General features: G+C 39.7%; 2 protein-coding genes across 6 annotated transcripts in view; one reads left to right on the top strand and one right to left on the bottom strand.

Annotated features, from left to right (window-relative positions):
- The window catches only part of RAI2 (retinoic acid induced 2), a 36,044-nt gene extending 32,130 nt beyond the window's left edge, over positions 1-3,914 (top strand). Inside the window, exon 2 of the mRNA XM_072136308.1 lies at positions 1,705-3,914. Coding sequence (XP_071992409.1) covers positions 1,800-3,470 — 1,671 coding nt within the window. The 5' untranslated portion in view covers positions 1,705-1,799 and the 3' untranslated portion in view covers positions 3,471-3,914. The remainder of the gene's footprint in view (positions 1-1,704) is intronic.
- A 2,849-nt stretch (positions 3,915-6,763) lies between these two features.
- SCML2 (Scm polycomb group protein like 2) overlaps positions 6,764-27,594 on the bottom strand; it is an 80,266-nt gene continuing 59,435 nt past the window's right edge. For 4 of the 5 annotated variants that reach the window (XM_072136304.1, XM_072136303.1, XM_072136305.1 and 1 more), the window contains 7 exons: positions 19,321-19,444; positions 18,275-18,478; positions 17,843-18,025; positions 16,509-16,616; positions 15,215-15,499; positions 13,726-13,889; positions 6,764-10,620 (listed from right to left, as the gene is read on the bottom strand). In XM_072136304.1, the coding sequence (XP_071992405.1) occupies positions 10,495-10,620; positions 13,726-13,889; positions 15,215-15,499; positions 16,509-16,616; positions 17,843-18,025; positions 18,275-18,478; positions 19,321-19,444 (1,194 nt within the window). In that variant the 3' untranslated portion in view covers positions 6,764-10,494. The remainder of the gene's footprint in view (positions 10,621-13,725; positions 13,890-15,214; positions 15,500-16,508; positions 16,617-17,842; positions 18,026-18,274; positions 18,479-19,320; positions 19,445-27,594) is intronic. The other variant, XM_072136306.1, reaches the window with a different exon arrangement.

Here is a 27,594-nt window from a genome sequence, read left to right as displayed (position 1 = left end):
AGAAATTAAACATATGCGAGTCAGGAAGAGTAGATGTGTCTCACATACTGTAGAATATAAAAGCAACATCACAATATGTAAAGCAGCATGCAAGGAAATCTATTTTGCCCCAATCAATGAATAAGTTAAAATAAGTGTCAACAAGGTATGCATATCAGGCAAAGTGTGACAGCCATGACAATCTCTTCAGCACAACATACTATAGTCTACTCCCCTGTGCTCAGTTGTGTATCGGGTATATTCTAGAATACACATTCAACAGGATGAAATCCAAGGACACACTCTGGAGAGACGTGTGCATTAGTAAAGGAGCTGGATTAGCATTTACTGAAGGTCAACATCGTTTTTGAAAACTAACAATGAAAAGGTCAATTCCAAGTTTAAGGCTTTCATCCATTTTCGTTGCAAGGATCTGGCAGCATCTGTCACATGCATGACTTGGTAGTAACTACAATGCTAATTTGTGATATGTGTCTAGTTTAATATGACGGCTTCTTCATTCTTCAGCAGGAGATTAATAACATTCCGCTCAGGATATTGTGTGCAGTGTTGTGGTATGAGAGCTGCTTGACAGCACTGTCTTAACTTGGTGTAGACCAGCATTTCAAGTGGTGAACGCGTACAGAATCACACAGCCAGCCGGGGTGGAAGGAGCAGTAATATCTCAAGAAATGAACAGGGCTAAGGAAGGGCTCTACCACCTTCTTCAGTTCCTAGGGTTAGGCCTCCTTTACACAAATTGACACTTTTTTAAGGCCATGTGTCAACAGAATTTCCCTTGCGTCTCCGCAGTGTGGCTGCACAGTAGTCACCTGTGTCTACCCTTGTGTCATCCGTTTTAGAAGACTGTATTTAAAAAAATAAAATAAAAAATGATAGTTGTTACCTAGCAACCCATCCATATGTTCAGCACAAGGATGACACACTCTGTCAGCCGTAATTTTCCCTACCCCCATAGACAACAAAGAATAGGACTTGGCCAACATTTTTTTTTACAGTTGGTCTGACATAATATTGTAATAGTGACTTTTGGGTAAGCCATAATCTTCAACATTAACATAAACACTTGAAAAATTTCACTCCGTTTGTACTGACTCTTTATAATACGAGTTTCACTTTTTGAATTGCATTACTGAAAAAAAAACACATTTTTCCTGATATTTTAATTTTTTGAGATGCACCTGTACCTGCATGACATTCTCTAGGTGGCCTAAAGGTTTATGGTGCACATCATATACATAACAGGTGGCAAAGAAGGTATTTATCAGACAAGGTCAAAAGCACAAAATTGCTATTTGCATCCACATGATGTCTTTCCCTTTATACCCTTAATGACTTGCCTTTCTTTTTGAGATTCCAGTTTTTAAAAAAAAAATCTATAAATGTGTTATTTTTCCATGTACATAGCTTTGTGTGGGTTCCCGACGCGTACTGTACTATGGTGCGTGTCAGTAAGGGGTTAGTATGTCATCCATCATTATTCTTTGTTCAAAAGTGGCCTTGACAGGAGACCAGATAAATCAGAGAATAAATACTCAAACCCCCAAGACGTCAATGTAAACTGCTTTTATGGGGCTTTATAGTTTATCCATTGCTGGAATACAAGAATCCTGTGGTACATTGTTTGATGTGTTCTACATTTATCGCTGTGAAAAAATTCTGCAACATTTAGATTCTAATTTTTTTCACTTTTTGTTTCCAAAGATGGTGCATGGATCTCCTGCTTAACTTGACAGACAAAAGATCATACAGTGCAATGTAAACACTAGTAACAGCCCAAAAGGGAAAGCAGCAGGAAAATGGAAGAACTCTATAAAGAAACACCAGACCTACAAATGGACTTGAATAGCAATCCCTCCAGTATTCCAAACAAACTGGAGAACGGAGTTGCACAACTGATCACTGCAGAAGCCTGGAATATTAATCCCTCCGGTCTGATGAAAAAAGCACTCTCCCCTCTTGTGACTGTGCCAGCAGCCCCTGTTCTTAGCCCCTCATCAGATTCCCAGAGTGGGATGGCACTGAAAGTAGCTGCAACTGTACTTCAGCCCATTTGCTTGGGTGAGAGCCCAGTTGTGTTGCCAATACACTGGCAGCTGGCAGGTAGTACACCGCCTCAAATGAACACAAACAGCAGCAGCACACCCTATGTTATAACAACGCAAGGTCCTGTACCACTACCTGTGCTTTTGGAGCAGCATGTTTTTCAGCACTTGAACTCCCCATTGGTGTTGCCTCAAGCATCTCAATGCCCTGGCCCTACGATCCAAAGCCACCTTTTCCCAGGAACTACTGCAGCTACAACTACTGCTGGTCAGCCACAAATATTAGACCAGAAGACTTCTACTCCTGTACAGGAACCTGTACTTCCACCTGTTTTTCAAACCCCTGGATTTTCAGCTGTGCTACAAGATTTGTTTCCACCACCAAGTTTAGGCACACCTTCTCCTTGTCATTCATCTCCAGATTATGCATCAGCTAATATTAACTCTGTGCCCCCTCAAGTATTCAGCTCCCCCTTATCTCCTTTGGTTCCACCTGCAACCCTCCTTGTACCATATCCTGTGATTGTTCCCTTACCAGTGCCTCTACCTATCCCAGTTCCAATCCCGATACCAGTGCCACAGACCGGCAAAGACTTTAAAGAAAACATGGACCTTTCAAAGCCAACAGAAATCCTAAAAAGCTGTAAAGCCACTCAAACCAACCTAGATAAAGAAGAAGTTAAACCTTTTGAAATCACAGCAAAAACAGAATTTCCACAGTTCCATCGACATTCTGTAATTAAAATAAATGAAAATGAAGCGCTTGATCTTTCAATGAAAACAGAGCCACTGGTCAATAATAATGACACAAGTCCCGAGATGCTACAGGAAGATGGGGTTCTAGATCTTTCTGTTCCAGTGCACAAAAGATGTGCAAGCACTAGTACTCAAGTTGGAACAACTGCTTCTCAATGTGATCCTATAAGTCCTTCTACTTGTAAGAACATCACTACTACAACATTTAACCCATCTTTTATTAATAATGAACTGAAACAAAAACAGGACAGTCGAGTTATCTGCACCAACACTACTGATGTTTTGCGCCAGCAGAAATGGGTTTCTGATTCAAGTGGTAGAGCTAGCTATGAGCCGAAGATGTCCAACAACATTGAGCTGGTGAGTAGCTCCCAAACAGCAAAAGTCATTGTATCTGTAAAAGATGCTGTCCCCGCCATATTTTGTGGCAAAATAAAAGGACTGTCTGGTGTCTCAACAAAAAACTTTTCCTTTAAGAGAGATCTGCCACAGGACTCGGTCATGCAGAACTATGATGTAAAGAGTCAGGCCGAGGTAAGGGAGAATACTGACGCTTTACGGAAGCCAGTGAAAAACAGAGGCATGAAGCTGAAGAAAGTGAATTCCCAGGAGATACACATCCTTCCCATCAAAAAGCAGAGGCTGGCAGCGTTTTTTCCTCGAAAATAGTATGTGGGCAAAAGTGCAGCCTCCAAAGCTGCTGCATGGAACATAAAATACATAATATGAACCTAGTATTAAGGTGAAAGATTCCTAAGCCATCTTGTTACCACTTGGAGTACAGTGACATGAGTTTTTATTCATTTTGTGAAGTTGTTGGCAGAATACGTACTCACACAGCCAACGAATAAAAAAAAAGCTTTGTAATTTATTACAATCGTGATGGGGGTGGGGAAGACTGAAGGTTAATAGCCACAATATACTATGTTTTTTGTAACTAGTAATGGCCCACAAAACAACTTATTTTAAAGCAGGTTGCACATTTTATGCAGCTTTTACTAGACTATTGGGTTGGCCAGAGCTGTTTTTACTGCCAAGATTTGCTTATAGGCTGTATTTAATATGAATAGCTACATTGCATATTTAAAATAAATGTTTGTATGTGTTCATGAATCACTGTCCTGTGCCTGTGTTATGTTACCAGACTAGAGGATGTTCTGGCACCCAAAATATATATTATATATAAAATATAATCAGTCAAAGCAGAACACTATAAAAACTCCTATAACATTAAGAAAATAAGCTGCTTCCAAATGTATATGTTGGCTATGTAGCACTTCAAGCCTAATATGGGGCACATATCAGACCTGGATAGAGAGGAAAAGAATATAACTAGATAAAATGGGCTTCTGGAGTTAGCACCACGCTAGTCCTAATAGCACTGCTCAAATCTATTTTACAATATAGAACTTGGCTTCAATACCAGAAAAAACTGTATACAGATGTACTTCTGTTTCTGGAAGGAAGCAAAACAAAAAGATTGGTTGTTTGTGCTCAAACTGCACCTCTACCAATACATGGATCTCATGATATAAAAGGGTGAGATTATTGTGGTACATCTAGTGGCACTATAGAGTTAGGAGGAGAAAATACAATATCACTGCTTTTATTCTGCTCCCCATTCATCATCAAACATACAATGGGTAAAGATTTATATAGCCATTTTTCCTTTTTGTTGCAGTCTAAATTACGTATATTTATCTGAGAAATGGTGAATACATATTACAGCATCAATACTGTAGTTTGGAAGGCACTCTGTGCTTTATATTTCTCTGTGATGCAAGGACTCCACCGTGAACAGCACATCTGTGTCTAGGTAGGCATACCTTGGTGCAGCTCTGCATATGTGGTTACTAAATACAGAAAAAATGTTTAAAACACACAATTGCTTCTAGCACTTTCATATGTTGATTTACAATGTAGATTTGGCCTTATTTCCATATGGAAATCCACATTTGAATAGTGCATTCTTATGTTTTCAAGGAAAATATGTACCACCATTTATACTTTTCATTGTGTCTGTACTTCGCCTTGCAGAAGTGTCGACTACAAAACTAAACTATAGCCGAAATCTGAAGGATTTAAATTTCTGTAAAGTGATTTATATTTGTGGGACCATTTCCTAATTCCTAATAAGCTCTTACTGTTCAGTGATAAGCAGAGAACATTGAGAACCTTTCATTCATTAGATGAAGAGTAGAGTAGCTGTCACCAATAATAAATGGCACTTGACCGTAGATTTCTTGAATATTTTATCACAATGTAACATGCTCTTCAGTTACAAAAGACAAGAATGAAAGTAGTTTAGTATCCAGTAAAGCAGCATTACTTACTGAAGCCTAAAAATAGTCCCCCCCCCCCCCCTCTACTGGTTTTAGTTTATTTTATCATGCAACCTCAGAATGTTACAGTATGTTTGCTTTTTCTTTGGCACAAAACAATAATCAAAAAGGAGCTTTAGCCGTACACAAACTAAATGTTAACAGTATATGTCAGAAAACCCAAGTATGAAAAATGCATGACTGATGAAAAAGACCCAAAACACAGAATGCATTCGGTAACAGCAGCTGTCCTCTAAGAAAAAAAATCATAAAACAACCAATTTATTACATCCAAAATAATTGAGGTTTAACATATGATGAGCAGTTTAATGACATGAAAGATTTGTGCGCGGACTCCAAGTGATGCCATTACCAATGAGATGATGAAAAAGACAACTTAAATTATTAATTTAGCCACTTCTTTTGCATTATTTTGACCAAGGCATTGATGCCCTGGTAGATGTGGTAGCTTCCAGACTAGACAGTCTCACAAAACTGAGAGGTCTCATTATAGTCATTGATTTTTATTTTCTTCCCAGAAAACCAATGGGGTGCTTGGGCAGAGACCAGCTAAAAATAAACAAAATTAATTGTAGTTTTTCTGCTCCAGCTCCCTCTTACTGCATTGTGACCTTTGGTTGGCTCTTTGACACTCCATGACTGGGCTTCAAGTATTGCTGGACATAGGACCTCTGTGGCCAACCAGTGCTCATGCAAGCAAGCCTTGGTGATGTAAAAAAACAAAAATAAAACAAACAAACCTGATGTCACCGGGGCCCAGTGAAACCACTGATTGGTTAGAATGTCCTGAAGTGTCAATGAACTGACAGAGCCTTAGATGACTTCCAAAAAATAAGGATCTACCATCAGGATGAAGTATTGTAAACCAAGCACACTGACATACTGGTGTGCACCCCCCACTGGAGGCATCTGCTCTTCTTTAAGTTTCCTATGCCCTTGCTTTTAAGAAGGAAAAAAAAAACAAAAAAATGCAACGTTTTTACTGATAAAGGGCTTTAAACATTATGCAAATGACCCAGAGGGGCTCCATTAAAACCTATGGAGCCTAGAACTCTTCAAGCTAATTTGCATAATTTTAAAAATCCCTTTTTTGTAAAAACCAAGGCATACAAAGCTAAAAGAAAAGCAGATCCTGCCAGAGGGGGTAGACACCAGTATGTCAGTGTGCTAGGCTTAGAAATCCTTCATCCTGGTGGTAGATGTCCTTTAAAGAGGATTTGTCACCAGGTTTGGGGCTCAAGTCCGTTTCCTGCTGGGGTTTGTGGCTTGAAACCTATTGACCCCCTATTACCATCGGTTGCTGTGTTCTTTAGAAATGTAGTTTTGTTCTTCTAAAAGTGCAAGAACTCCTGCTGCATGCACACAAGAACACAGCCACTGATGGGACTGATATCAATAAAGAAGCGTAGCGGCATAGTGCTGGTTTAGGGGCCCTAAATTGGGTGATCGGTTACCTGTAATTTTTTCTGTTCCAATAATAATAGTAATAGTAATTTTGTAAAGTAAAGTTGTACTCAGAGATATAATGAATACTGAAGAAATGGCATCCCAAAAGGAGAGCAACTCTCAGGACAAAACGCATACATTAGCTTTTGTAAACATAACACACCTCTATGAGGCTGTGGTAAATCCTGCTGCTACATTATTATGCCGCGCATCTTTTACACTGAAGATGCAATATACATGGGATATCTTTTTTTTAGATGTCCTTGGTTTAAAAATCATGTCCACAATAAAAGCTTTTCTGACTGTTCACTTCTGAATTTTTTTAAATGTGGTTGGAAACATCAAATGAAATAAAGATTTTGTGTATTTTTGTTTTTTATATAGTTTTAATAGCTGCTTGGATCTCTTCACAAAGCTTCTTTTGTTCTCAGGATATGTCTGCATATTTTTGCTGTGGATTAGTCTATCTACTCTATGGGCACATCATAGTAGCCAGGAATGATTCTCCATTTGTGTGTAACACCTATCACCAGCACAAGGCTCAGCTGGCCAACATACAAGGACCTTCATGCTGCTCGAGGAAGGAAAAAAAAGAAAGAATTCTTCTGCTTAACAAAACATCAATTTATATTAAAACGCTTAATAAAAAAACATTTTGGACAATGGTGCTCTTCAGAACATTACAATACACATCTGCTGGAACCTGAGAAATGACTGAAGTCTTCCTATGCAAGCCGCTGTAGAAAATACACATCAACTTTTCCTTTTTACATATACATTATATGACTTGTATATACAATTACAAAAGGCAGTAGGAAGTTGACTAAAAATTAGCACTGCAGATTCCTGTAAGAAATAGTCCCGTCCCTAGCTGCACTATTACATACATTCATTGTTCTGTGGAGATGCAGTGCACATTCTTGTCCCTGATCTAGAAAACTGTTGGCAGCAACACAAAGCCCACGGTGCTCCGATGGCTGGCAAGATGGCATTGTCCTTTACACCGAGCTGATAACTAGCCATAAGGCTGAACAGAAATTAAACATAGGCCGCTATGCATAACATGTACAATATACATAGGGTATACATACAGACACCATAACATATTGCATAGAACAGGGAACACTGAACGCATCAACAATTCACAGTACAAAAGGTACTGTATGTCTGGGGTATGTTGACTGTACAATTTATTGCTACACAAAATGTAATTGGTTGAGATGAAGAAAAATGTTCTTAGCAGCTCCATAAACATAACATAGGCGAAAGAATACATCCACTCGGTGGTGCAAAAAGCAAATGCCATAATACAAGACCATATGTATTCATGAAAAGTAAAAAAAAAAATAGCTTTCCATAATAAGAGGGGGCTGCACTACTCTAAAAAAGACATCTTTATGCATTTCACTTCATATGAACTATAGGAACTATGGTATTCTATGATTATGTGAGGGGATACACTTCTCCGGTGTAACGAAAAAAAACTACCAGCAATGCATGATTTTAAGGGAGTCAGGCAAAATACACGACATAAGAGATATGTAAAAAGAATCACTGCTGACCACCTTAGTCGATAGGGCTATTATATAATCTTTTTGCCTTGAGTAGTGTGGTAGCTGTAGTGTATAAATACATACAAGTTACCAATCTGATGTAGAGCAAGGCTAGTTCAACTACTTCACAATAGCTTCTGATAACAGATAAACAAGCTGTTTAGGTTACATTCACATCTCAGTTTTTCCCTCTGCTGATCGGGAAGATTTCCGAAGTATCTTTACAAAGGAGGGCAGCTGTCCTCCTATTCCAGCCTTCCTCCCTGAAAGAGGAAGGAGGAGGTGCGAACATCAATAGTAGCCAGTGATTTGTTGGTACCTTGTACATGAGTCCTCCTCGCTCAGCAGAGGCTGGGGGTGGATGCACTGCAATTGCATTGGTCCCTCATTGACCTGAGTGAAGTTGCCCCTTGTTCAAATCTAACAAAATTGGTGTCAAATGTTTGTGTTATGTTTGTGCAGCAGAAATTTTCATTTGTGCCGCTATCGTTTGAAGATATTAATAAAAGTTTCCTGAGGTCATCAGAGGCCAACCAGCCCCCCCACATTACCCAAATCAAACAAAACTGGTGCCAATCAATTCTTCTGCGTTTGTGCTGCTCAAATTTTTGTTTGTGCTGCTTTTGTTTTGAAGATATTAACTAATTTGAAAAGTTCAAAAGGTCAACCAGCCCCCCCTCCCCACATTAACAGAATCAATGTGCAGCTAAAATTTTTGTTTGTGCCGCTAACGTTTTTTAATGTATTGATCATTTTTTCGAGAGGTCATCAGAGTTCATTCCTTCCAAAGTACAATGTGTTTGCTAGCTCCCCCTGGTGATCAAACCAGAGAAGCGTCACTAGGTTTTTTTTTTTTTTTTTTAAGCAGTTCATCCTAAACACCTAAACTTAGGTAAACACCTAAACATACCTTAAAAACGATACCGGCACAAATGTCTGATTCGGTTAATGTTTGATTTTATTAATCTCTTAAAAACCATAGAGGCACCAGTAAAAATTTCTGCCGCACAAACCAGCACAAACTTTTGACACCAATTCCTTAGATTTTAACAAGGTGGAGGGGGACAACTTCAATCAGGTCCCATATTGACTCATGTCCACCGCTGAGCTTATACGCCACTCTCTAAGCAGCTGTCTCTTTCCAACCTCATTTCTGGAAGCTTTCCTGGCGTATACGCTGAACGTATACATTATTTTTATAAATGGGATATTAATGTACCCTAAACCTCCCTATTAAAGAAGGTATGCTGAAGTAATAAAATAGGGGTTTATGCCACTACTGCAGAGCATGTTTGACATATGTACTGGGATAGTATATATATAAATATCTCTTAACATATATATTAGGTATACTAAATCTAGCAACATATATCTTTGAACACATTGACATAAACTGCAAAAGCAGAGTGAAACACTGAGGACGACTGAAACAATCAAAGACTGTGATTCTTAACAAGGTGATGTACTTCTTGTTACTTTCATGAAGCAGGTTGCTAGCAGACCTGCATCATGCACGTAAATGGCAGAAAAGACCCACAAAACTACTTGCAAGTATTATGTGAGGTCAGAACTCCTGCTCTACACTATAAGATCTGCAGAAGCATACCTTCAATATTGACTATCCATTATGGTGTATTTTGCATATAGAGTAAAACACAAAGCTGTTTAAAATAAAAAAAAGTTATAACACTATTTTGCCTTTTTTGGTTTAGTAATATTAATAGGAAAAAATATGCTGGCAGAAAGAAGTTTTTTGGGATTCTTAATAAATGGTCAGCTCTCAAATGAATTCCCAAAGGATATGTCCATCAGGGAATTCCAGCGGTAACAGTCATCATTTATGTGATCATTCTTCTTGGTCTGTGGTATCGCACAGAATTCAAACAAGCAATACTTTACATTAAGATTCCCTTCCAATGGTCATCAGAAATTGATACAAAAATAGAAAATCCTAACATAAAAAGTGATACTACGATTACCTGCATGGCATCACTATGTGGTCCACACCATTTGATATAAAGGGGAGCTGCTTATGTCCCTATAGATCTGACTTAATGTTAATCTATACATAACAGGTGTCTTCATTCTTTTTTTTACTAGAAACTGCTTTGGGAAACGGCCTTTTGCTTAAAATGAAACAGTAAGTTTGCATGGATTTGTTACTCGTTTGCCACCTACAAGCACCACAGACGTGAAAAACCAGAAATATTGAGGTTTCCAGAAAAATACTTTACATATTTAATGTCTGCATTATTTTACAGAGGAGGTATATTCTAGCTGCTGCAAGCTCCTGTGCAGAAGGGTAGATTCTGCTCTGAGGTAAATCCATTAGTGTCACTTATGCCCACGTTCCTAATACTTCCCTTGCTTCAGTCTTTCAATATGATAACATAGTTTCAAGGTTGGGCCGAGTTTCAATCCCATATATTTCATTATCATGTCGCTCCGAAGTAACAAAAAAGCAGGTCCATCAATCTCCTGTGGGGAAAAGAAAAATGAGAGCAGAATAAATTGTCACATAAAATGACATCATATAAGTGATCTACTATGAGAGGCAACGCTGCTGGTCATCTGTGGTAAATTTATTGGCGTCAATGATGAAGTTAATACATTTCTGACATCTGTAGATATTCCTAAAGACCTTTTTTCAATCTTTATGCCACCCACACATGGTGCAGCGCACAACTGGGTCATAACGGTGACTCACTGTGAGACACAATTGTGAAGTAAAATGCATAAAAAATTTTAATATATTGATGAATGTGGATATTTTTGGATTATTAGCAAAGAAAATTGAATGCATTTCACTCACTAAATAATGCAGACTAGAGCTCACCCACAAGGTATGGGCTATATGCCAATCTCCCCTTCAGTTAACATATAGCAGAGAGAAGATTGAAATTGTACGAGGGCATGTGACCAGCTGAGAAGGCTCCACACACCCACAAGGGCCAATTTATTTGCACATCTTAGTACAAGTACATTTCTGTAAGACAGATTCTAATATATCAAAAAACTTTACTGTATTCACTGAGCGTGGGATTTAACCCCTTATCACCGACACTAGTTTTCAGCTCAATGACCAGACTCGATTTTTCAAATCTGACATGTCTCACGATAATTGGTTATAACTTCGGAACACTTTAACATATCTGTGTGATTTTGAGAATGTTTTCTCGTAACACATTGTACTTCATATTAGTTATAAAATTTAAGTGATAAGTTTTGCGTATCGTTCTGAAAAAAAGTGAAAATTTGGCAAAAGTTTGTAAAAATTCTACATTTTCCAAGTTTGAAAGGTTCTGCTTTCCAGACAGGAAGTAAAACTACCCAAAAAGCATGATAATTAACATTTATGGAATGTCTGCTTTATGCTGAGATGATATTTTATGCTTCCTCTCACTTTTCTAGGATGTTATGAGGCGCAGAACTTTAGGTGCCATTTTTCTCATTTTCATGAAAATTGCAAAAACTCACACTTTAAGGGACAACTCAAATTCCAAGTGACTTTGAAAGGCCTAAATAATAGTAACACCCCATAAATGAACCCACTATAGAAACTTCTCCCCTCAACATGTGTAAAACAACTTCTATTAAGTCTATTAACCCTTTAAGTGTTTCACATGGGTTAAAACAATATGGACCTGCGATTTAGAAACTTTAGAATTTTTTGGAAAATACATTTATTTAGGCCAAAACTGACAGTTTCAGAATAACTTGAATGATGAAACGCACTGCAACGCTTGATGCCCAATTCCTCCCGAGTGTACCGATACCCCCTATGTAGTGGTAACCTGCTTTTCAGGGCCATAACTTCTGTATTTTTCTGTTGTCAGATCTGGTTGAGGGCTTATTTTTTGCGAAAAGAATTGTTCTTTTTAGTCGTATCATAATAGGGAATGTAACTTTTTTTGATCACTTTTTAGAACATTTTTAGTGATGGTGTTTAATGGAAAATTGTATATTACAGGTTCAAGCGGGTTCAATATTGATTTAGATTTATTGTACAGATTGATATGGATGCGGTGATACCAAATATGTACGTGTTTTTGTGTTTTATATATTTAATTTGCATTTTGTGTGTAACTGGGGAGATTATGGGACCTTTATTTTATTTATTTATTTAATGATATTACAAAATGACTAAATCTTTTTTTTTTTTCCTTTTAACTTTTTTACATTTTCTACTTCTTGGCTTGAACAAGTGATCATCCGATCGCTTGTTCAAGCCTTTACACTGCAATACCCTTGTATTGCAGTGTATAGTGTAAGTAACTGAGCATGCTGAGCATGCTCAGTTACTTACAGCCGGGTCCTGCCAGGAGGCGGAACCCGGCACAGAGAGGAGCCGACAGCCTCGGGTCACACGTCGGAACCCAAGGCTGCAGCAGGAGGGATTGGATCCCCCGGTAAGCACACCGGGGGGGCCCGATCCACGGTGTGGATACTTACACGCCGCGGTCATGCTTGACCGCTGCGTGTAAGGGGTTAAACTCCCAGGATCTGAGTTTTTCCGATCCCAGGTGTTAGTGCAGGGTCTGGGCTGTGATATCACAGCCCGACACCGGCACTTGCAGGACTCGATGTCCCGGAATCTTCTTCTGACTCTGTGCCGTAGAAAAGCGTTGGTCAGAAGAAGTACCCTTAATGACCGCCGTAAAAAGCCGATAAGACGGTCATTAAGAGGTTAAGATTCAAATTGTGCCGCAAGGCAATGCAATTACATACACCGGGAGGAAGAAGGTGTTGGCCAGCAGACCTGAGCGAGAAAGCGGCACATGCACAATATCGGGCGCACAATAGTGAATCGTCGCAGAGTGCCAGATTGTCGGACACTCCGTACCTCGTGAACTCCAAGCTGGGTAAGTAAAGGTGCCCCATTGTCTGATTGACCACAGACTTTGGCTAAAAACATTCCAACATGCTTGATTGGTGAATCTCCGAGCGTGTGAACAGATTTCATTGTTGAAAAACTGTTCCCAGGTATAAGACAGCCATATATGATGCAAGGATCTGAAGTCTCAAAGCCTCGCAATAACATCGCATTACTGTTATAATGTGCACAGTTCAGCAATGGCTGCAGTTCAGTCCCTGGCAGTATTTGGTCCATGAAATCTGTAAAGTGCAATCTAAGCTGCCTACTGATCCATTGCCGACTATGGGTCAGCTTTCTTTGTAGTAAATCCAGCATATTTTCTGCTGCATTGGAAATGTAGTATTATATGGAACACTTTAAACTGAAATAGGGGCTCAACAAGGTTTTTCCAAGTCAGTGACTTTTTGTTCCTGGGATAGGCTCTGATATTTAACCCTGTGTGACTCGAGAATGTTACTGTTTAGAAGATGAACTTCCTGTTTCCAAAACCAATGCATATTTAATGTAGAAAATAAGTTCACCCAAATATTAAATGGTACCCTTTACATCCTGCGTTAGAAAACCAAAATATAGAGGAGATGTCACACACCATAGTAGGCCATAAAAGTCTTGATAATGCAACACCTAGAACACAGTGCTAATGGCTACATGCATAAGAAATCAAGCCTATGAAAAACTTTTGATTTTACATCTATAACTTCACTTACATGTTTCCGAAAGAGTTCAGCATGAGGGGCCAATGTGTGGGGATCTGCTTCCTTAACAAAGCGTATAACATCATCCACTGACCAGGAAGATGGATCTTTACTTTGTGTTCTTGAGGACTCCCGCTCAGAAGAAGCAGGGTCCAGCCCTGTGGTTGAACTTGCTGCTAAACCAAAAAAACACAGATTTAAGTTTTTGACTTTACTGTTTTTGGCAAAAGAGTAATACTTCTCTGTACTTTACTTGTTGTATAGAAGTAACCTGTGGTTTCCCTCCATTTACACAATGCCTCTCTATTCTGTACCATAGTTGCAAAACAAAGGAGAAAAACACTTCTTTTTCCCTGGGAAATGAATAATTGAACCGTAACTGTAAAGTTATTGACAAAAAAATAATGTAAGCAGAGTTGGAGAAAGCCTTTGATAAAAATTCCAAATATACCTCTATCATGCTGCTGGCTTCTTCCTACCCTCAGAAGTATCTGGTATATTTAACATTAGATCCAGATCCAGCTATTCCTGATATGGGTGCGCACTTCCAGGTTGTATCATCAGCCCAGGGCAATGAAGCCAAATCAGGACACCAAGTATATAATTGGCTGATCTGAAGCATGTGATACAACTGAAGGTCCTTTGCCATCACACCAAGTACTTTCAAATGATGCAAGACAGCATGTTTGTAAGTGGGGGACCTGAAGCATGTGATGAGTCAGATGCTAGTGACTTCAGGCCTAAACAGCTGCAGATAACAAATTATAGTAAATAAAAAAAATTGCTTATTTTTGCTTAGTGCAGAGTTAGACAAAAGTTTTTATACTTCACAGTTGTACTTTAAAGTTGTGGTTCTCAACCTTTCCAATGCTGTGACCCCGCAATACAGTTCCTCATGTTGTGGTGACCCCAAACCAAAAAATTATTTCTATATTATATTATATATATTCTATATTTGAGTGGAATCTGCTGCAGCCTCCCATTGACTTAAATTGGAGAGGAAGAAATGTGTAATTTTACCGCCTCTTATTAAAAATAGCACTGCTGAAGACGGTAGCGCGACTTCTCAGTGGCTAAAGCCATCTGAAATATATATTTTCCGAGAGCTTTAGGCGACCCCTGTGTTTTGATCGTTTGACCCTTGCCGGGGTCACGACCCACAGGTTGAGAACCACTGCTTTAAAGGAACACATTATTTAAAGAGGACCTATCAAAGGGATCACAGAAAGTAGCTGCAGCCTCCATTTTCACCATAACTAGAGTTCTGCCTAAACTTGCACAACTGTACAAGGTGAGCACATCTAATTCACCACTACCTACCTCTCAATCTGAACTGAGTACTGTATGGAGAGCTGTGTGTTATTTTACATTGTTAAGCTATTAAAAGACACTTTACACCACAAGTTTCTTCAGACTCTGTTAGAAAGGAATTTTTTGCTTACAATTTTGAGGACAGTAGAAATACTTGTCATACAGAGTGAATGAGATTTTCTATGTTTACCTTCTATTCTCCTGTGCATCCGGCTTCTGCCAGTTTCATAGTAGCAGCTGTTTCCTGCTGAGCTTGAGGATGATCTACGTACCAAAGGAGTGGTGTTTGAGGTAGGAGTCATGGGCTGAAGAGAGGCCCTGTAAAATACTGGTGTGTTGCCGGCTGATCTGTACTCGGCAGTGTTGCGCGGCGAGGAGTTAGGTGGATTGACGGCGTTGAGTGCTGAATCCATGGATTCCTCCGAATATTTGTGATCTTTTGGAGCTTCATTCTCTTGCATTGGCAGGGTTTCAGCTGTTGGAGAAGAAGCATAACTATAATCGATTTATTGCATTCAAGATTAGACCACACTTAAACTTAATGTAGCAACAGGAAGTAAGAGATCTCCTTATGGAGACTTTGCCAATTTACGGTGATGCCACACATGACATTTTTGGTCTGTTTTTGGTCCGTTTTTCCCAACTATCTTAATAGATAAACAGGGGCTGCTTTACAAGGTAGCAAAAGAGGCAATGTTTTCCTTACACCACCTGGAAAACATATTTGCACATTTTGTGTAGCAGCAGCAGAAGCTGTACGACAGGTTGTCAGAATAATATGAGGCTTTAAATCTGTGAAAAAAAATGATGATCCACTTTTTAGCCCTTGCTTGATGCTTTATGTCAATGAGAAATGGTTAAAACAAAAAAAAACAAAACGTAAAACTTAAAAAAAATGGTTAAAAATTACTTCTCTCTGGTTGCTACATGATAATTGTGAAAATAGTCAGTGGGCAGGTACTAAAGGGTATGGTCATCTGAGAAATGTATGGAGCAGTCCTAGTAAACTTCCCTTTAAACTAAAGAAAATCAGGAAATCATGGGTTGGGATAATAACTCGGCTATGCGTAGTGGGTTGGGATAATAACTCGGCTATCTAGTTGTAGTGGGTTGTGCTGGAGTAGGTTGTATTAAAAAAAGTTAATAAAAATCAACGGAACATGGGTCAAACCTCTGTAACCTTTACTTATATCCAGGGTGGACCAAGCTCCCATTTTGTAGCCACTGTGAACAGAAAGCCAACTATGTGCACCTCTTGGGGGTAAAGGGGAATTGAACAGGTAAGCAAATATGTTCTACAGAACTCAGCCATTTGTGCCAATCATAGAATGACCCTTCCTCTTCCCCCTTTGGGGTTGGTACCTACAGAAATAGAGTATGGAAAAACTATGCCTTTTTTTTAATAAATACACTTTGTGAGGTAAGAAATCATAAATTTGATTAATTACACATTGCATTACACATTGACAGTCATGAGCCAATACCTTCTGAAGGATGAACATCTGGCCTGGGTAACTTTGGAGAAAGTGGAGCTGTATAAGGTGGGGACTCTTGGAGAATTCTCTTGTTCCTGTCCAACATGTCTTCTTTAGCTTTATGAAAACAAAGTTCATAATTTATATAATTTTTTTACTTTAAACAATTAGTTTCTTTTGCAAGTTCCAAAATGCAAATTTGAGAATGCAAGTGAAATCACTTCTATAAAAGCAGGCCTCAATTGGTAACTACATAAATTATTATTATAGGATGTTCCTTCTAAAACGTGGGGTTCACATTTTACCTGGCAGTCAAGCTAGCTCCTTGCGTAATATCACTTCATTATAATAACAGTATTACAAGCAGCTCCTTATATTGACTGCCAATTTTACAGAACTGCTATAGAAATTAAAAGACATGTGTAGCCACAGGCCTATGCATTTCTGTGGATGTGTCCTTAAGGGCTACGAAGAAAATCCTATCCCTAAAAGGAATTATAATTCTCTTTTCAATAGAAGTTGAAATACAAAAATAAAAGTCAATATGTAGATAACTAGCCATGATCTGCCAAAGACTATTTGTCATTGGTATGACAATTTGAGGAAACGAATTGTTTATGTAAAAGGGACAAGAACAAAGCGACACTTGAGAGCAAAACTGAGAAGAACTCACATGTGCTTTCTGTATAGCCTTTGCAAATCCACAGTAAATCACATTATCCAACTTTATTATTCTTCACAACTTAATAAATGGTCCCAATGTCTTCATTTTTCAACTAGATGCAGCACTGTCATATTGGCACCTTGACATTTTATAACCCCACACATTTATCAGACTCTCTAAAACTTTTTTTGTGTGGATATTCAAAGACTGAATTTTTCTGCCCCCAGCAGAAGCCAGAGGTGATTTCAGTGGAAGAAGATAGGTAAATAAGTATTGTGGATAAATTCACTCAGAGGACATTGAAAGTCCACTGCCAGGAATAATCCCCTGCATGCCCCTCCATGCCCACCTGGCATGGAGGTGGCGCAAAAGGTGAAAATAACTGCAATACAATTGTAGAATAGGTCCTATTCCAGGCTCAGGTACAGGAGAGTCTTTTTCTATTGTCATCAGCATGTGAGGCACTCACACCTGATGACAGAGGGCCACAAACAAGGGCCCTCGGGCCCATTTGTGTGCATGAGGTCTTACACTGACTGGTCAAAAGTGTATGGTCTATAAACTATTTGCAACTTTTTTCTGCAGCATATGCACCTTGCTAGCACAACAACAACAAAAACAGCACAATCACATAAGAAAAAAAAAAAAAAAAGGAGAAATAGAAGTATGAGATTCTTACAGGCTTTGGTTCTGTCATAATCTCCTGGGCTCTGTGCTCCCCCCATGTACGGGCTGAACGGCTGGCTACTGAAAAGATTATCACACTGCAAGCTGTGGCATAATTTCTCCAAGAAGCGTAATACAAATGATGCACTGTTGACTGATGGAAGATGAACAGAGTGGACCTCACCATCAAAAGACGCTGTAAAAATAAAGAAAGCAAGGGGATCCAAGACCAAATCCAAGTTGGCAGAATACAACTCACAATATACTGAAACATGCATAAGATGCAATATAGTTTGCTGCATAGCTAATATTTATTCAGTAAACTGACCACCCTAAGTCTCCTGTGTTAATATTCTTCATAGCAGACATCAAAGGGGACTCAAACATATAAGAACTTTATCCAAAAATGATCATCACTCAAATTACTACAACTACTAACGCATACCTGTTATAACTTCTCCGCCATGATGACCAGACTTTATGAAGCCAAACACTAGTTTAGAGTGATGGGAGCAGTCCACGCAGGCTTGTACTGCCAGCTGCAGCACGATGTTCACTGGACCAGGGCCAAAATGGTCTGGGAGTTGGAAAACCTTCTTCTTATCCAGGTGAGGGCCACAATTTCCATGTTTGTTCACATAAACACAAACTAAACATAAGAACATTAACACATCACTACACACTGTTTGCAGACATGCAGTCAGAAAATATATCAAGATGGCCATTGTAACCTGAGAAAAATTATTATATGGCCATTGTCCCTTCAAATGCCAACTTTCTGATGAAATCTTATTATATTTCAATATGATCTGACCTGGATCAAGCACTTTTATCATTTTTTGTTTTTATGCTCATTTGACAGAGCAGAACAGCAGAAATAACTAACATAACATGTGTCCTATTGTTTCTAGTGTGATTAATTTGCGTGAGACCTTTAATGGAAAGAGAAAAAAACTTTTGTTTATCCCCTGGGGTAGCAGCTACCCAGTCAAGGAGGCAGGGGAGCCAAGTTACGCAGTCAAGCTCCCCCGCCTCCTCCCAGAAGCAAAGGATCAGGCCGCCACCCTCCACTCTTCCCCTAAATTTAACAAATCAGTTTGGTGGAGCTGGTGAGTCTACAAGGCCTGGGCAAAACTGACAGGAACCGAACTCCTTGAATGGATATCCGCTACACCAATGGATGAGTAATTAAACAAAGCATGAAAAGGTGGTGATATCTTTTTGTATTTTTTATGGATAAGCCAATGATGCATGAAGTTTTATGGATGCTGGATCTTGGTTTATTTCTTTTGTCAAAGGTGTATAAACAAGATATGAATTACATGTATCATTCAAAATTAATCAGTGGGATAAATCTGGGGTATGAATAGAGTTCCTGGTCCAAGTTTACTGACTTTTAAGACAATTCATTTATTCAATGTACATCATATACCCCACCATAAATCAGTAATATTCCTTAATAATACAGCAGGCACAGCTCAGAGGTGTTACCTGTAGAAATCACAGACATCGAAGAATTAGTGATACCAATGCCATCTTTAATCATCGGAGATTTGCAGAGGTCTCCATCAGTGTTGGAGGATGGTAGGGTTGAATGTAATGGCAGGATCTCTTTCTGGAAAGATGGAAACCGGAAAGTTTTCAGCCAAGAACACTGTATAACATTACCAATTAGAATATTAAGATAAATGAAGATGAAAACCACACACATATGCTTATAGCTATATATCAAAAAACTGCAACTCTTTGCATTCTTTATTATCATCCCACTATGTGCATGTACGGCACATTGGAAAATAAAGTATAACGCTGAAATGGCATTGACCTAGGACAGTGATGGCAAACCGTTTAAAGTGCCGAAACTACAACCAAAATCCACTTATTTACCGTGAAGTGCCAACATGGCATTTTAAGCAGTAACTTATCACTACCTGTTCTTCCAAATCTTTCAATCATATCAGCCCCTAAGGAAACCAATACAGTTCAGACTCTCGTTGTAGCTTCTCTCTAGGGCAGTGATGGCGAACCTTTTAGTGGCCGAGTGCCCAAAAAGCAAACCCAAAACCCCCTTATTTATCGCGAGGTGCCAACCAAAAATTAAAGCAGTAACTTATTGCTCCCTGTTCAACAACTTTCAATCATATTGGCCTCCTGAGGACACCAACACAGTATAAAGATGGAAAATTTACATTATTTTAGCTTCTTTCCAGTGTCCCTCTGTACACAGAGAATCGTGGGGCCAGCAGGAGGTCCTCCAAAGGTAATTCAGCCCTGTCTACTCATTCTCCCTCTTCCCACAGTCCCAAGTAGCGAAGGAGGTATCAAAATACGCCTGAAAGCTGCATCTTTTAAGTTGCTTGGAACTGCAGGAAGATTCTTTGAGTCCTGTCTGGTGTGCTGGCCCAGGTGCCAACAGAAAGGGCTCTGAGTGCCGCCTCTGGCACCCGTGCCATAGGTTCGCCATCACTGCTCTAGGGTCTCTCTGTAGAGGAAGAATGTTGGGTCCATAATGAAAACCTCTAAAGATAATGCACCTCTGTCAACACCTTCTCACTTTTCCCGCAGTTCCAAACAGACAATGAAGTGTCAACTTTAACTGGTTAAGGACCGGGCCCTTTCCTGGTTTTTCACTCCCCCAAAAATCTATAACTTTTTTATTTTTACACATAAAGAGCTGTGTGACGACTTGTTTTCTGCGGAACAAAATGCACTTCATATTAATGGTATTAAATATTCCATGCCATGTACTCGGAAGCAGGAAAAAAATTCCAAATGCAGTGAAAATGGTGAAAAAACACATTTGCGCAAATTTCTTGTGGGCTTGGATATTACGTCTTTCACTGAGCGCCCCAAATGACATATCTACTTTATTCTTTGGGTCGGTACGATTAAGGGGATACCAAATTTGTATAGGTTTTATAATGTTTTCATACATTTACAAAAATTAAAACCTCCTGTACAAAAATAATTTTTTTGATTTTGCCAACTTCTGGCGCTAATAACTTTTTTATTTTTAGGACTGTACGACCTTTTGATCACTTTTTATAGATGGTTTTTTATTTTTTTAATATTTTTTATATTTTTCTATCATATTTTGATAGATCAGGCATTTTCGGACGCATCTATACCTAATGTGTTTATGATTTTTACTGTTTATTTATATTTATGTCAGTTCTAGGGAAAGGGGGGTTGATTTGAAGTTTTAGGTTTTTTATTATAATTTTTTTTAAACTTTTTTTTATTTTTATTTTTACCATTTACTTTACTTTAACCCTAGGTTATCTGATCGATCCTATCATATACTGCCATACTACAGTCTGGCAGTATATGGGGATTTTCCTCCTCATTCATTACAATGTGCTATCAGCACATTGTAATGAAGGGGTTAAAACGAAATAGCCTCGGGTCTTCGGAAGACCCGAGGCTACCATGGAGACGGATCGCCGCTCCCCGATGACGTCACGGGGAGTGGCGATCCCAGGTAAGATGGAGGCGCCCATGCGCCGCTATCTTTTTGAAGCTGCCGGCAGCCATCGCTGTGATAACACCCGCGATCGGTGCTAGCACCGATCGCGGGTGTTACCGGTAAGCCTTTGCTGCAATATGCAGCAAAAGACTTACCGGCTATGGAGAGGGCTCAGCCCGTGAGCCCTCTCCATGCAGCACGACCCGACCGCGGTCGCGAACCGGTTAAAATAGCGCTGAGAGCAGCATCTCTTAAGTTGCCTGGGATTGCAGGAAGATTTGGTGGATTTGGTCCTATTTGGTGAACTGGAGTGATGGTCTGAGTGCCCAGCAGAAATGGCTCTGAGTGCCACCTCTGGCACCCGTGCCATAGGTTCGCCACCACTGACCTAGGAGTTTACTGATGTTTTGGCACTCATCAACTTTATGTTTCTCCAAGAAAAGCAGATCATAACATTGAATGAATATAAATTTCAAGGTGTCTTCTTCTCTTCTACACGTAAATATCTCTGTTTGCTGAATGCATCTCTCAACCGTATGACTTTTGATCTATTCTAAGCCTCGGCAATGGTATATATCTGTTAATTACCTTTGTATTGCACGTGTCTTTTAATTCTAATTTTTGACCCTATTCTGTCCTAACTGATTTAATGTCCATCTGAACCCTTCAATGAGTTTGTTTTACTCTGTTTAGAACTTGATCCACATGTGTTAACCCTTTACGGACCTCACCCTTTTTTGTTTGTTCATTTTTATTTTTCACTCCCCACAATAAAAAATGTTGTATTTTTACATGTAAAGAGCTCTGTGACGGCTTGTTTTCTGCATAACAAATTGCACATCATAGTGATGGTATTTATTCTTCCATGTCGTGTACTGAGAAGCTGGAAAAAATTCAAAATGCAATGAAAGTGGTGAAAAACCGCATTTGCAGCGTTTTCTTGTTGCCTTGGAAATTACGTCTTTCACTGTGCGACACAAATGACATCTCTACTATATTCTTTGGGTCGGTGTGATCATGGGGATACCAAATTTGTATAGGTTTTATAATGTTTTCATACATTTACAAAAATTAAAAACTTATGTAGAACATTTTTTTTTAATTTTGCCATTTTCTAATAACTTTTTCATACTTCGGTGTACAGAGCTGTGGGTCGTATCTTTTTTTTGCGACTTCTGATGAAGTTTTCAATGCTACCATTTTTTAGGACTGTACGACTTTTTGATCACATTTTATAGATTTATTTCTATTTTTCAAAATGGCAAAAAAGTGCCATTTTCAACTTTGATCGCTATTTTCCATTACAGGGTTAAATGCAGTGAAAACCCATTATTATATTTTGATAGATTGGGCATTTTCGGATGCGGCAATACCCAATGCGTTTGTGATTTTCACTGTTTATTCATATATATATCAGTTCTAGGGAAAGGGGGTGATTTGAATTTTTAGGGTTTTTTAATTATAAATTTTACTTTAGGGTACTTTAACCCTAGGTTGTCCAATTGAACCTACAATACACTGCCATACTACTGTAGAAGACCGTAGGCTGTCATGCTGACGGATCCCCGGCAAGATTGCAGCGCCCATGTGTAGCCATCTTTTTTAAGCCGCCGGCAGCTTTGCTAGCGGCGATGTGCGAATTAACACCCTTGATATGCAGTAAAGACTATGGAGAGGGCTCAGCCCGTGAGACCTTTCCATGCACCCGCAGCCCACTCGTCACGTGCTATTATGTCATGGGTCGTGAAAGCTGTATAGAAAGCTTCATTCTTTACTTCCAGTTAATAGAAATCTGACCGTGGTCACAAAGGTGCGCAGCTCGTTATATCACACAGCTCTGATTACTCTCTGATACTAACGAGCAGCGCACCTGTGTGACCACGGTCATATTTCTGTCCACTGGAAGTAACATAGAAGCTTCTTATAGAATGGCAGAAAGCAGAGAATTGCTACAGAAAGTATACTGAAAAACGTTTTGTCATAGTCCTGAAATAGGACTACCACTTGAAGTCTCCTAAATTAATTGTTTTACGATCTAAAGGAGGGCATGGTCTCATCTTCTTTGGGTATAAATTTAATGGTAGTATAGGATGCTTGCATTCTTTGATTGTTTTCACAGCATACTATACTGCAGTGATGGCTAACCTATGGCACTGGTGCCAGAGGTGGCACTCAGAGCCCTTTCTATGGGCACTCAGGCCATCACCAGAGATGACTCCAGGTATCTTCCTGCAGTCCCAGACAGCCCAGGACTTGCTGTGCACAGAGCTATTTTAAAGTGACAGCTCTACCTGGGACTATTTTCTGCTTTATTGGTGTCCTCAGGGTGCTGGTATCAATGAAAGCTGTGACAGAGAAGGGAGTATAAATCACAAATTACATTTCTGTGTTGGCACTTTGCGATAAATAAGCGGGTCTTTGTTGTAGTTTGGGCACTCGGTCTCTAAAAGGTTTGCAATCACTGCTATACTGCTAAGTATAATATTCTGATAAGTATGCTGCTGCAGTTATACATTGCAGTTAGACAGGGCAGGAGACAGGTAAAAGGGCAAAAAAATGCCCGCTTTCTCTCCATTTGCTACTTGCCTACTGTCCATCTATTCACCAGTACCAACTATCCACATCAATGCCTCACTTCTTCACTCGCCTTTGTACACCACTCACCCCATTATGTAACCATACTAACTTATCACACTGTTCTGTGGTGAAGCAAGCAATAACTTATAAATCTCTGAAGCTTCTTTTGTATCTCCTCTTTCTCCTCCTGCTTGCTGCAAGGGACATCTCCCTTTTAAATATACCATATGGAATGCCCGCTCGTGTGTAATAAACTAGAATCTGTTCATGACCTCTTTCTTTGACCTGCTGGCCATCACTGAAACATGGATCAAGCAGGATGACTCCGCCTCACTTGCGGCATTGGCTTATGGCAGCTTACACTTTTCTCACTGCTCCAGACCTGAAAATAAGCAGGGAGGATGGGTAGGCATACTGCTCTCTGCACGTTTCACCTTCCAGGTCATTCCTCCTGTACCCTCTCTTACTTTCCCATCTTTTGAGGTTCACACCCTCAGATTTTTCGGTCCATTCTCTCTTTTTGTGCCTGTAATATACCATCCTTCTGGCTCACCGTACCAGTTCCTTAACCACCTTGCCTTGTGGTCCTCTCACTTTCTATCCTGCGACATTCCAACCATCATCATCCCTATTAAACACTCCCATTTTTCCTCCTGCCTCTCAGCACTAACTACTTCTCTAGGTCTTTCACAACTAACTGATTACCCCACTCATGATGAGAGAAACATCCAAGACTTGGTCTTCTCGTGACTTTCTTCAATATCTAATTTTACCAACTCTTCCATTGTTTATTCCAGAACCCACGTGCCATTGATACTCGCTAACTCACAGAATCCTTGCAGTCTTCACTGTCCCCATCTCCTCTTTCACCTATACAAATCTGGCTACTAACGATTATAATTATACTGTCAGAAGCACCCTAGATCAGATGGCACCACTCTCTATCCAAAATTTTCAATAGACTTAAACAGGTCTATTTTACTAATCTAATATCCTCTCTCTCTAACAACAAAAGGCTCTTTGATACTCTTCACTCCTTACTAACACCAAAGGTGCAGCCACCTGTCCCAGACCTTAGGGTTGAAGATATGGCCACCTACTTAAGAGATAAAATTAATTGTATTCGCAATGAAATAATTTCTCACTCACTTCACAAATCCTCTTCCCTCGGTTACCTTACCCTGTTTGCGCTCTTCCTTTGAGCCAGTCACAGAGGAAGAAGTGTCCAGGCTCCTTTCCTCTGCTTGCCCCACTACCTGTATCAGTTACCCCCATCCCCTCCCATCTCACACAGTTTCACTCCCCAGCAGTCACTTCTGACCTCACTAAAATTTTCAACCTCTCTCTTCTGGTGTCGTTCCCTCTTATTTCAAGCAAGCAGTTGTTACCCCATTACAAACCTTCCCTGGACCCATCCAGTGCTAATAACTAATCTCCCTTTCATCTCCAAACTTCTCAAACGCCTGGTCTATTCGCGACTAATCCATTATCTCTCAGCTAACTCCCTCCTTGACCCCCTACAATCTGTTTTTTGTTCTGCACACTCAGCTGAAACTGCTCTTACGAACGTCTCCAAAGACAACCTCACTGCTAACCCAAAGATTTGATACTGTGGACCACCAGCTCCTCCTCAGGATGCTTTGCTCCATCGGCCTAAAAGGACAGTGCACTCTCGTGGTTTTCTTCCTATCTCTCTGACCGCACTTTCAGAGTCTCCTTTTCTGGATCTTTCTCTTCTCATCTTTCTTTCACAGTGGGGGTTATTCAGGGCTCATTCCTAGGTCCTCTTCTCTTTTCCCTCTATGACCATGGAACAAACAATCAGCAGATTTATTTTCCAGTACAGGCAGTCCCCGGGTTACATACAAGATAGGGTCCGGAGGTTTGTATGTAAGTCGAAACTGTATATTTTATAATTGTAGATCCAGACAAAAAAATTTTTGGCCCCAGTGACAATTGGAGTTTAAACATTTTTTGCTGTAACTAGACCAAGGATTATCAATAAAGCTTCATTACAGACACCTTACAGTTGATTATTGCAATCTGGGACTATAGTAAAGCATTCAGAAAGCTTCACCAGAGGTCAGAGGGGTCTGTCTGTATCTATGGGTTGTCTGTAAGTCGGGTGTCCTTAAGTAGGGGACCGCCCGTATCCCTATGCTGATTCCCAGCCATTTACTTGTCCAATGACACCGCAGTTCTCTTGCGCTCTACTACCCACCACAATATCTAAAGCAAAACGCTCTCTAATCGGATTTATGTTCATTGATGCCCGCACCCTTATTCTTAGGCTATGGAAAACCTCTAGAATCCCCATATCTCTGACTGGTTCAGTGAACACACCAACCTACACAGACTAACTGACTGCAGACTCCCACTGCACAGGAGTTGCTCACTCCTGTGGCTGACATTTAAACAAACCCATGCATTGTTATCCTTCTCCTGGGCTCACTACTGCCTCTCCCAGTACCCCCTTTCTGCAGATGGCTCATCCCCCCCCATCATTCTGAACATTTGACTCTTTCTCGCTCATAAATGTGAACTTCTTTCCCTTCCTCATACTCCACTTTGTTATTAACTTTCCAGCTATCTTAGTTATTTCCTATTTTATTTCACATAGTATGCCATATCTTGATATATGTTATTTTTTGCATTTAATTTCATGAACCTGTGTGTTCCACAATGTCAATTGTGTCTGCTCTAATAAAGAATGATCTAAAAAGGTTAAAGGATGCAAAGAGTTGTCCCAGTAAAATGTGAGGAGAGGTCCTTTTCAAATAAACAGCCAATGTGTAAAAAACGTCTTATCCAGTCCTCAGCAAAGGTAGATTGGAAAGGAGGATCAACTGAATGTTTTGGTGTCTTTTGCCTAAAGGGTTGGCAAGAACATACAAAACAACTAATGCAGCAGAGGGTGGGTGCTGCATGCCTGGGGAACAAAACATCTATTTTTAAAATTTCAATTCTATAAGTCTATGTTGCCAACATCAGCAACTAATGAACAGTAGACTTCTGCTATTGTTAATAGACTAACACCAATTCTATGAAAGGGATCCTGTCAGCTGAAACTCACCTAATGAACCAATTCTATTATGTAGTGAAACAGCTAAACACATTTCAGTTCATGTCTCTTTCCTGGCCTAGTGTTGTGGCATCATCCAGAAAAACAACTTTAAAGTGAGATGAAGGGGGAGAGTTCAGAATCACAGCCAGCGCTCCAGAAGTGCGACAAATTATCAATCACAGAAAATGGGGAGATCTCAGGTGGGGAAAAATTGACTTCAGTGCTATACTCCTCATGCCCCAGACTTACAACTAATTTTTACATCTCATATCAAAGATGATTTCCTGGATGATCCCACAGTGATGGCCCATGAAAGAAACATGATGTGAAATGTGGTAATCAGCTTGACAACATACTGATAGTGGTTATTGTGTCAATTTCTGCTGACAGGTTCCTTGTCAGTGTATTAGTACAGTACAGACTGATACATGTAACATAACTTAATACTATAAACTGAGATGGGCAGGAGCCAAGACAGCTGCTTAGTTAACAAATCAGCTTCAGAAACACTTGCATTACATTGGAGTCTTAGAAGTACATGTTTTGTGCATCAAAAATGTTAGAAATGTGCTTCTAGAATTGCAGATGGAGGGTAAAAGTAGATCTTGTACTTTTCCATTCAGCTCCTTCTGTACATCTTACAGACTCGCCTCTCAAT

The sequence above is a fragment of the Engystomops pustulosus genome, chromosome 2 (genome assembly GCF_040894005.1).
Source record: "Engystomops pustulosus chromosome 2, aEngPut4.maternal, whole genome shotgun sequence".
In the NCBI taxonomy this organism is placed as follows: Eukaryota; Metazoa; Chordata; class Amphibia; order Anura; family Leptodactylidae; genus Engystomops; species Engystomops pustulosus.
Note: the sequence above shows the minus strand (reverse complement) of the source record. Positions and strands in the feature narration are given on the sequence as shown.